Consider the following 11,767-nt stretch of genomic DNA (forward strand, 5'->3'; position numbering starts at 1 on the left):
GCACGAGTAAATTCCTGCTGCTTCCAACACCACTAAAAGGAGAGCACATTGAGGTGAAATTTCACATGTTACATCCACAGCAGTTTGCCTTTTTGCAGACACTGTTGTACAATGTTAGAGATGGGAAGGCATCCCAGAACGGCCTGTGACACACAGGAGAGAAAGATTGCATATGACCCCCATTTTTCTTTTTCTTTCTTTCTTTCTTTTTTTTTTTTTTTTAAGAAAAAGTCAAAATAAGAAAGGTTAAGGAAGTGCTCCAGGTCAGAAAGCAGGACAACAGGATTCTTACCTGATGGGCCTCTGCTGAGAACACCTGCATCACAATCTCCATAGACAAAGAACTTCGTTTTTTATTTTTCTTTCTTTCTTTCTTTCTTTCTTTCTTTCTTTCTTTCTTTCATTCTTTTCTTTTTTAATTTTCTCAAATTCCTTGAAAACAAAGACATTTCTCTGGGTGAAAAAGTACCTATCATTTTGCTGCCAAAGAAAAGTTGATTTGCTATGAAAATGGCATAATTTCACCCTGGATCAAATGTGCAAATTCTTGTGAAGTCTTCACTCTTGCATGTGAATACGCCTGAAGCGAAAATTGGCAATATCACACAACGCTCTATCAAGCACCAGGAGACATAAGGCAAAACTCTTAACTGAACTTTTCTATTACTAGTAAATGGGATTTTAGATGTAATATAACAGTCATCAACACATCACATTTTACCAGCGAGGCAGCGACCCTTGCTTTGTGGACGACAACTTGCACAGGGTATCTCGGCAGTTCATAGCCGCTTTTAACTTAGACCAAGGACAGCCCTGCTCTTTCCTTATTATTGACCTTCCTCCTTGCTTGGTTACAAGGTGGACTGGGGAGTGCTTTCTCCACCTCAGCAAGGACAATAGGGTAAGACCATTGCAATTCTGTTTAGCCTCCCTAGGCTTTTAATAAACCCAGCAATTTCCTTTGGGGACATTTTTATCTAATTTGAATCAGTTTCATATATATGTCACATTTCAATATTTTCCTATCAACTGGAAACCATTTATTATTAAGTACACAAACAATAGTCCGTGGCCTTCTCCAGAAATTTATTTCCTACTGGTTCACGAACACCCTTAAGGTGAGCCAGATATTAATCAACAGAGTGCCAGGATCTGTGATTGTCCTCAGGAGGACTTTTCTAAATGTTTCTGCCCCATCTTTAGCTTTTGTTGCCTGATTACGTGTTGGGGTGAAGCTGCATGTTTCTAAGCCAGCTGACTAAAAGTAACATGCCCAAAAGTTTGACAGACATTGTGAGATTTACTGAGAGTGTTTGATAAATAAGAAACATTTATCTGGGTACTTATGTCAGTTCTGCAAAACAGGACACATTAGTAATGATTCAAAATGCAAAGGTAGTCTTATTAGAGCAATAACCCTGAATTTCCATTTCTTTCTTGATTGTTCACAATAACTAATTTTTTGTGTGTGTGGATTAAGGAAGCAAAGCAAAAAAAAAAAAAAACAATAAAAAGGGAAAAATAAATTTGTTCTCTTTACAAGAGAATCACTTAGAAATTGCGGCTAGTGGCTATTGCTGTGTTTATGAGCTTATCTTTAACAATAGCCCAGGTGTGCTGAGTGTCATTGAGATTTGTGATTCACCAAGGCAGCGGTTGTTTCTGTTTTTGCTTTTTCTGGCATCATTTGGAAGAGAGCAATCAAAACCCAGAGATCTGTGTTATTCTAGGTCATCACAAATCAGATGCAAATGTCCTCAGTTGAATGGAATTTGGACCCATTGGTGATCCTCAGTTGTTTTTATTAAACCAATGGCTCCAATTCCCTCTTGCTTCTGAACACATCTCAAAGCCTCCTAAGGCTAGGTAAGCAGAAAGAGCAGCAGTTTTGTTTGTTCTCAATGCAGTAAACTAAAATTCTGCATAAATGGCATGAATGGCATAAATCAGGGCTGCTTGGCCATAAGCAGCTGCAAAGAAGATCAATAAAGACCACCACTCAGGTAAGTGCTGATGAAAGTAAATGGTCAGACTGTGTAACAAGGTTGTATGGTGGGTTCCTGCTGTCAGCTACAGTATTTTCCCCATCCTGTGAGTCTGTAATATGAAACTACTATCAGTAGGCTGTCACCCTGTACCATATGTGCAAATAGGAATATATGAGGGGAGAGGAAATGCTTACGCCCATGGTGTGACTGGGTCGGGGGAGGGAGAAAGAAAGAAGACAAGAAATTGTATTTATATGGCAAGTACAATGGGGATTCTGAATTGGATATGCTATCTCTCCTTGTCTGCTTGAATTCCTGTCCTGGTTTAAGGGTAGATACAAGGTTCAGTCAACCACTAGATCCATTAGGTCCTGGCTTTTCAGTCCTAGAAGTTTTGAACCTGGGGAAGAATACTGGGAGTTTGGCCAGGTGTGGATTCTCAAGGTGTCACCTCTGTCAGACCAACTGAGGCAGCTGGGCAGTCAGACTCTAAGTGCCACCACCAGCAGCAGCTGTATTTTAGAGGAAATTTCTCAAAGGCATACTCTCCATAAGTAACCCAGCAGACTTGGTTGGACCGGAATGGAAGAGAGGAGGGAATCTTCCAGAGCTTCTAGGGTTGGCACTCCCAAAGTCTGAGTTCAGATTACATCACTCTTTTCATTTCTACCACTTTGCCCTCTTCCTTCCTTTCTTCTCTCTCCTTGCCTGTCGGTCTTCTCAGTCTCCCAAGCTTTTCTCTTCTAAGGGCCTTTAAATTCCCACTTTTATTTTGAAAACAATCCTTCCTGGAGCAATTTGTGGAGCAGCAGGGCTGCTTCCTTAGTATGATTCTCCAAGTTTCACTGGGGTGCTTGATAAAACACAGCCCCAGGCTGATCACAGAGGTTCTTATTCTGTGTGCCTGAGGTGGGTCAGGCAGTCTGCATTTGATAAGCCCCAGGGATGGCGAGCAGTTAGCTGACCACACTTTGAGGAGCTCGGCCAGGAATGTTGTGACCATCAGCTGGGCATGTGCTGAGGACTGTTGGGTCCATGGTTAAAGGAGCGAGACTGATAAAAAGTGAAGCTCAAGTAAAGCTTTATTTCGAGCCGAGCATCGAGAATCAAACTGACTGGCCAGGGCTGTCTCTTGCAAAGAGGCGACCCCTCCCTTCTTTACAGACTAGCTTTTAAGGGCAAAGGCCATGTGGTTGGGCCTGGCCATGCACAGGTGACCAATGAGATTGTAACACAGAGAAAGCTACACAGTCCTGCTAGGTCACACATAAGTGACCAATTGAATTACAATTTACCCTATCGTAGATATTTGAATTAGCCTATCACCTTGGTCAGAATTGGCGCCCAAAGGGCACCCAAGGGGCGGGGCCCATACTCCTTGGTAGCTAGGGAGACAGTATGCGCTCCCACTGATTTGATACCCCCACCTGCCCTGACCCATCCCTGCATTCGGGCTGTTATCTCCACCTGACCTGACCCACCCATGTATTTGGGCTTTGTTACCTGGGACTGGTTTCCCTTTCCCGGACTTGCTTTTAAGTAAGTTCCCCAGGCGGGGGGGGGGGGGCTGGGGAGGGGTGGGCAAGGTCAGTTTAAGTTTTTATGTATAAACAACAAAATGGCTGTTCAACCAGGGTGAGGCCGCTCTAGCTGAATAGGCCCATACAAGGACCAGTTTCAAGAATACTGGAGTATGAAGGCAAGGAAGCACTTGCTGCATGTGTGATGGCTTGAGTCCCAACGTCCTCACATTTTCTTATCACTATTTGCTGAAGAAATAATGGAAATGTTCCTGGGTCAGGACCAACCACCCAGACACTGTAACCAGGACCCAGACATTGGAGGCAAAGCAAGCGAGTCTGAGGTAGTGGAGCTTCCCATGTTAATTAAGCTGGCTTCAATGCTGATAACATCTTGCTATTTTAAAGGTCACAGGAATAATGTCTGGACTATGGTGCACATATCGAGGAGCAGAGTAATTTTGAAGGTGGGGAAGAAAAGCAAGCTTCTTGGAATTTTCTTGTACATTTTTTATATGTACAAAAAGAGAGTGCTTTAGAACAAGGATGGGAGTTTATTTGCCGAAGGGACCCTTTCCTAACTGAGGGAGCTGCTTGCTGGGGAAGGGGAGGCAGAACCTCTTTATGCTTGCTCTAAATCTAGTTAACATGGAAGCCTGAGCCACCCACATCCCTGGCAGACTCATCTAAGAGTGTGAAATTCCACAGGATATTATTTCAGTTCAATGACAAGTGCTCTTAGAAAAATTAATTTTCAAAACAGTTCTCTTGCTCCCTAAATGAAATCCATATAGGCTGGGAGACAGATACCGTAGAAGACAGAAAATACAAAGAAAAATAGTTCTTTGAAGAACTAATTCATATATCTGTCTATCTATCTCCAGGCACTCTCTGTTCTATTCTGTTCTGGGTGCTGGGCATGCAAAGTTGTGTGATTACTTGGATACTTGGCTTAGAACGTTGGATTAAGACCCATAAGGTTAGGTGGGAGGGGTGGGCATGAAATTGTGGAGGGCCTTATAGATCATGCTAAGGGGTCGGATTTTTCTATTTTAAGTGCAGTGAGAAACCATTAAAGGGAACTAACACGAAAACTGGATTAAGTATTGTGCATTAAATTAAGCTTTCTCAGGTTACTAGTTACAGAACATACTCGGTTTAGCTTTAGTGATGGAGATTTTTTGAGAGGATTAAGAAGGAAGTAAGAATGCACAGGGTGATGTGGGAAACAGAGGCAGAAGAAAATCATTAAAATTCCTTACCTACTGACAAGCCCTTGAAACAGACAGAGTGGCTCTCCGCTGGAGACTCAACTGCCCTCACCTTGAGGTTTTGCTAAGAACAATCCTAGCCGGACCGACCCCCTACCCCGACAGGTCCAACCAGGATCCTGTAAGTCTACTTTAATAATTCCTTTAGGAAACTTTATCTCTAAACCTCCAAGATAGTGTCAGAAATCATTCCCAAGCATATGACCCACTGATATACATCTAAAGGGTCTCACGAGAAGATTTTTATTACTGGTAATAAATAACCTTTCTTCCAACAATAGCTAGCCCCTCAAGGTCCTAGAGACCTTGCTTCCAAAATTCCTTAGAGACTTACATCATCCCCAATCCCTTGTCCTCACCCACTGCCGAGTCCACCCCTACTCTGCCTTTAAAAACTCTAACTGTAATCTGGTTCGGGGTCCGAGTTCCTACTCCACTGTGTCAGGTATACTTGGGCCCAAGCTTAAGCTTGTTAAATAAACCTTCATGCAATTGCATCGGTGTTGGCTCCTTGGTGGTCTCTCAGACCAGAGACCCTTGTACAACAAGGGAAGCCCAGCAGACAAGCTTCATGGTGGTCTCTGTTCGAGATGCAAGGCCAGTCTTTGTCCACACGGCCACCCAGCAGTCTACTATTCCTGCTCTTAACTTGGTAACTTGGTTGTTTCTTGGTGCTTCTTGCTTCTGCTGTGAACTTTCTACTTCTCCACAGGCTTCTGCTCTACACTAAGATGCTTACTTGTCTGCTCTGCTCATTCGTGGCTTCTGTTTCCTGCCTTCTCTTTATATTTCTTTTGGCTCCAGGGCCACTCTACCATCTGAATTACTTTCTTTGTGTCTTTTAATGGAAGACTGAATGGCCAGAGGTCAGCCATTTACTCATTCCTTTAGATTAGGGTATCAGAGATCACATGATACAAAGCACAGCTTGCCTATTGAAGTGACGGTGTGGGTTGGTTTCCTCAGGAAGCTGTCGACAGGGCTGCCTTTTGGGGGTCTAGGACATTTTTGGTATAGACCATTGTTCTGCCATTGCTATGGTCCTTTTCTCTCTTCACCATGGAGGGATTAACAATGGAATGATCTAGGCAGTCACTATTTCTCTTTAGCCACTGAGAGGCTTGCCCTTGGGTACATCCTCAAAATTGGCCTTGATGGGGAGATCTTTGCTATATAGGCAAGACAAATTTGAGGTTGGAATCTGTGCCTTTGGTTATGATATCAGGAAGGATACCAGACGGACTCACAAGTTATACTCCTTAATACAACCAACTCCTTCTGGGGAAGCAGATCTTGCAGGGATGTTCTGGCATCTAAAACTCAAGGCACTCTGGCATCCACATGATTTTCCCAAATCAATTCCGAATGCCAACCCTTTATCAGACCTTTTCTTGACTCTTATTTCATGCAGTCATTTTGATAGGCTGAATTCCATTGTGGATTTTGATCTTTTATTACCCTTTCTCCCCCTCCCTCCACTCTGCAAGGTGAACCTGGCCAACAACATTCTCAAGGCTGAAATGTGAGTTCTGCTCAGTGGGCTTGACAGTGGTCTGCTGGGTTTGAGTCATAAATCCTTGTTATGATCCAGGACACCCACGGAATAGTATTATCTGTTAGATAATGCCCAGTTCCCATGCAAAAGTTGATTGGGCCACAACTAGATATGGATTTGGAGCTGGGTACTTAAGAGGCTTCTCGGGGAGGAGTCCTCACCAGCAGTGAGGCACAGGGTAGTGGCTGCATGTAAAAGCATCAGGAGTGTCCTGCTCTCCAGGTCCTCGCTCAGGAAATGACTCAACGACAAAGGGCAATTTTCATTGCACCAATTTCCAACTGTTGTTAGGAAGAATAAAAGGGATTCATCTGTGGGATTTTTGAGTCTTTTGAAGTTGTTTACTTACACTATCTTACTGCTGCCACAGCATTGCCCACACGGCTGATCCTGATTTTTTTTTAACCAGCCAATGTACAACCCCAGCCTTCTTCCTCTCCAATTTTTTTTTTTTTATCCAAGTCGTAGCCAAGATCACTTTTTGAGAATGAAAATCATACCATGTTGTTCTTGCTTAAAATCTTTCATCAGTGCCCTACCCCCACCTTTGTCATCAAAGTAAAGAGCAAACCCAACACCCTTGGGACTATCGTGTCCACGAGCCCTGTGGTCTCTGTTTTCTCACCCTTTGCTCACAGAGATCTACACCCCCTTCATCCTAGACAATCCCTCAGTACCCCCCCCCCCAAATCGTGTGTTCTCTCTCATTTCCACACCTTTGCACCTTTCTTCTCCTTGGGAAATTGTTCTTGACCACTCCTCACACTCATGTCTGTTAGAAGCTTCCATGTGCTCCCTCTGCCCTCTTTGCTTGCCACTTTTCACTGTTGATGTCTTTTTTTTTTTCTCCCACTCGTCTCTAAGCTCTTTGAAGGTAGGCCAGGCTTGTTCACACCTGTATTTCCAGGTGTGGATATTCCTTACTCTATAGCAGGCCTTAATGAATATTTGTTAAGTGAATGTAAGATTTAGGGTAATTGATTGATTAAAAATCTGCTTTTAAATATACACATTGAATCAGAGTTAGACTTTTTGTAGAATTTTCTTCTCTTCACATGCACTGTTTTGAACGAGGTGTTCCCACAGGGTTTATATGTTGAAACCCTGTGCCGCAGTGTGATTAGGAGCAAATGACGTCACGGGGATGGAGCCCTCATGAATGGAATTTGCGCCCTTATAAGCCACTAGAGAGTTTCCTTCATCTGCTCTGCTCTCTGCCTTATGAGGATACAATGAGAAGTCAGTAGTTTGCAACCCAGAAGAGGATTCTCACCAGAACATAACCATGCTGGCATTCTGATCTTAGACATCCCGGTTCCATAAATTTCTGTTGTTTATAAGCCTGTGGTACTTCATTGTAGCAACCTGAGCTAAGACACACATTATCACATCAATCCGTAAAAGACCACATAAACCTCTTATAAAACAAGTCTTAAGACAATATAGCCTGACTAAATTTCCTTCATCACAAGGAAAACCAGGACAAGGTTGATCATGATCCCTTCTTTTCCAACTGTAACTTTCAAAATGCTCTTGAGGTCTGATGGAGGGTTCTCCCATCAGTGCCCAGATGAACCCTTAACTGCTCAGCCGCCTCTGCTGCAGGCAGCCTGCTTGCAAGGGACGATATGTCACCCCCTTTCACAAGTGTGATGATTTGTGGCTGAGAAGGGAGAGCCTGCTCTCTGAACCACATGCCCCCTGGTGTGGGCAGGCTAAGGAAAGATGAATAGCATTATAAGACAGACATCTGAATGTTTCGTATTAAATTAGTCCCACAGAGCGCCTAGAATTCTCATTCCATAAATCATGAAGTAAAGTAAACTCACTCCCAGGTTAGATTGCTGTGACTTTGGCCTGTGGTGTCATAGATAATCTGAGAATAGTTAAACATTTGTCTGAAATAGTAATAATTTCCAGCATATTTACTTAGTGACATAGAAGTGACCCAGACTGACAGAAACAGCATGTAAATGGGAGTCAGCCAATTTAGGAGATTTCCAAACAAAGGTCACTGCTCCTCACCTCCTCTGCCTACTCAGAAACTGCCATGGTCTCCTTCAGGGGCTACTAAGTGCTGGGGACTGAGATGAACAACCTTCACCTCCAGAGTACGTACTAAAAAGGACTGATGTACTCCCATCCCTTTACTAAATGGCAGTTGCTGCACCATTTTGAAATTGACTTTCACCTTGCCTTGGTCTAAACATCATAAAGCTAGGAAGGACCTTGATTCCACTAAAGCCACATTTCTCTACAATGGTAAAGTTTATTCTGAGAATATTTTGCATAGCTTTGGCTCTATTCTGGTTCCTCCTTTCCCGGGCTAACATTGTAATTACTGGGCGCATAATAGAATGGAAGGAATATTAGATTGTGGCTTGTAAGACCAGTCAGTTCCATGCTAACTGGCCAAGGGCCCATCGAACTACTGCTATCCCTTCTATAAAATAAGGAAAGTAGACTCTTGAATCTTTAAAGTTCCACCCAACTTTAAAAGTCTGATTCTGATTCAGCTGTGAGATACAATTGAGCAACAAGAATTGTGACAGCCAGAATTCCAGCTGACCCCAGGAAGCCTGTCCATCTGCTTGGTAAGGCCTTGTTATAGGTATTCACTAGGACCTGAGGATCTTCACCCTCAGAAGCCCTGTCCAGATTTCACCAGAGCAACAGAGGGAGGCTGAGGCACAGCTTAGTGGTGGCCAAGGGCTGGAGGTGATTCTTTCCAGGGAAGGATCTTTGTATGTGCTGTCAGAGGCCTGAATTGAGTCCTGCCTCTTGCACTATTGGGCAGGTTGTTTTGTATTTGGTATACAGAACAATGAGATCATAAATGTTGAAGCGGAAGGGCACTCATGCTGGTAGAATGTCTACACATGTTAGGTACCATATTGGACTTTTACACTGTTGTCATCTGTTTCATTCCATACATATGACCACCCTTGGAAGTAGATATTTTTTCTACTTCTACTTTTGGGCATTTTACAAATGAGGAAGGTGAAATATCTTGCCCAAAGATGGTGGGGGGATGGATGAAATAGGTGATGGAAATTAAGGAGTGCACTCATTGTGATAAGCATTGGGTAATATATGGAATTGTTGAATCTCTATTTTGTACACTCAAAACTAATATAACAATGTATGTTAAGTATATTGGAGTTAAAATTTAAAAAATAATAAAAAATAAATTTTAAAAAAGCCACCAGGCAGAGCTGGGGTTTGAACCTCAAAACCTGTAGGCATTTCAGGTTACTCATATTAGGCTACTGACTCTGAAAGTGAGATTACTGAATAGCTTCAAGGAGTAATGGTTTGGTCACTGCCTGTTTGGAAGATTTCCGTGAAGACAACTAAGTTATGCAGAGTCAGCTACACTTGGAAGCCCAACCCACAATAGGAGGGGCATTGCCATATGCGTGGGAATGACCTTCACCTACTTTTCAGGACAGAGCAAGACATCTGGGGTCTTCTTTACCCCAGTAGCTGTCTTCCCCCCATGTATTAGTTGCTAGGGCTGCTGTAATAAGGTACCACAAACTGGGTGCCTTATAGAACAGAAATTTCTTGTCTCACAGTTCTAGAAGCTAGAAGGCCAACATCAAGTTGGCAGCAGGTTTTGTTCCCTCTCTAGGTTTTGTTCCCACATTCTAACAGAATGGTCAGTTCCATGCCTCTGCTCTAGCTTCGAGTAGTTTCCAATCTTTGTTGTTCCTTGGCTTATAGAATCATCACCCCAATCTCTGCCTTCATCTTCGCATGACATGACACCTGTGTGCCTATGTCCAAATCTCCCTCTTTTATAAAGATGCCAGCCATATTGGATTGGGACCACCCTACTCCAGTATGACCTCATCTTAACTAATTACATCTGCAAAGACCCTATTTCCAAACAAGAACACATTCTGAGATACTGAGGGCTAGGACTTTGATATATGAATTTGTGGGTTGGGGGAGGGGAGGGGACACAATTCAAGCCATAACAGTCTGAAACAAAAGTCCCACCCCTCACCCCACACAAGCACTTCCTCTGAGCTCAAGTGCTCTACCATTAAAGATCACAACATTCTTTCTTGATGGCATGTCTCTCTCCCTTTTATGTCTTTCTTGTTTCTTACTAACACTGAAGTCTGATATTAATGGAAAAACCATTAAAAAAAAAACTATTATCCTATGAGGTAAAGTGAATGCACTCAACTGTAAAAGGAAGACTTATCGATCAATTTCAGTTACACCTTGCTTGTCTGACACTTTGCAGCTAAGGAATGTGTTTTTATTGCCTGGCCAGATAGTTCAGATTTCCGGTCAGTCTTAGTAAAGACCCCTTTTTATAACATTGATAAAATTTTATCACAGAGCTATGAAAACAAAATTAGATTTCATAACTCACATCAGGCCTTGAAGGGAATGCCTCTATAAATTTTACAAACCTTATTAAGTTTTAATGTACCTATTCTGATAAATATTTTTAAGATAGCAACTTCTATTGAACTTCATGTGTGTGTGTATAAATAAGTATATGTATGTACATGTAGACATATATTTCTCTTTTTCTCTCTTATAGGAAAGAAGACTTTCTTCATCTACTTGCAAACCAAAGGCTGTGATAGGAAGGTCAATTATTTAGATTGCCAAAGACTCAAATTTAGGAAAGTCCCCTTCTATAAAAGAAATCTGTGTGGTTCATTTAGAAATTTAATCCTAAAGTTTATTTTTCAAAGTAACTGAATTTTTCACATACTGATTTTGAAGAATTACCAACACAGATAAATCAGCTATAAGATATTTATAAATGAATAAGAAGACATGTCATAGTCAAAGGCAGCATTAGCCATAGAGACTTTATATTTTAATGAGATCTTGTTTATATTGTCTAGTCTTTCCAGTCTATAGAGAGGCCTGTTGGAAAAAGTTGCATATATATTGAACACATGTTTTGTCTCCCCAACTAGGGTAGCAAGTGCCTGGAGGGCAGAGACCCTCGTTTTTCATTTACGTGGGCCAGGGCTCTGCCCACAAAGACTCCGTGCTAATGGAGTCCCACTGCAAGAGCAGTGTTATGGGAAAGTGAGGTGAAGCCATCCTCCCCTCTCATGCTAGACCACAAACTGAAATTACGACAGTACAGTAGGGAGAGAGGGTCTGCTTTATAGAACTTCATTTCAGTCAGATGTTCAGGAGCCAAATGAAATCAAGTTATAGTTGGATCGTCCTTTCTGCTTTTCAGAGGCAAGAAACACTTCTCAAAATTGCACAAATGAAATAAATGTGATAGTGTAAACTAGGCATTTAATAGTCTCAAAAACATCTTTTGTGATTATTTATATATTTTAGTTTAAAATGCAAGTTTAAAAAAAGAAAAGGTTTTGGGACGCCTGGGTGGCTCAGTTGGTTAAGCAGCTGCCTTCGGCTCAGGTCATGATCCCAGCGTCC

At 42.3% G+C, this 11,767-nt stretch overlaps 1 protein-coding gene across 11 annotated transcripts in view; it reads left to right on the top strand.

Moving 5' to 3' along the window:
- Positions 1–11,749, top strand: part of DCDC1 (doublecortin domain containing 1) — a 437,850-nt gene extending 426,101 nt beyond the window's left edge. For all 11 annotated transcript variants that reach the window (XM_045066083.1, XM_045066081.1, XM_045066085.1 and 8 more), the window contains one exon: positions 10,899–11,749. In XM_045066083.1, the coding sequence (XP_044922018.1) occupies positions 10,899–10,961 (63 nt within the window). In that variant the 3' untranslated portion in view covers positions 10,962–11,749. The remainder of the gene's footprint in view (positions 1–10,898) is intronic.
- The last annotated feature ends 18 nt before the right edge of the window (positions 11,750–11,767 follow it).

The sequence above is a fragment of the Mustela putorius genome, unplaced genomic scaffold, assembly GCF_011764305.1.
Source record: "Mustela putorius furo isolate JIRA1106 unplaced genomic scaffold, ASM1176430v1.1 tig00003859_pilon_pilon_pilon, whole genome shotgun sequence".
Lineage (NCBI taxonomy): Eukaryota > Metazoa > Chordata > Mammalia > Carnivora > Mustelidae > Mustela > Mustela putorius.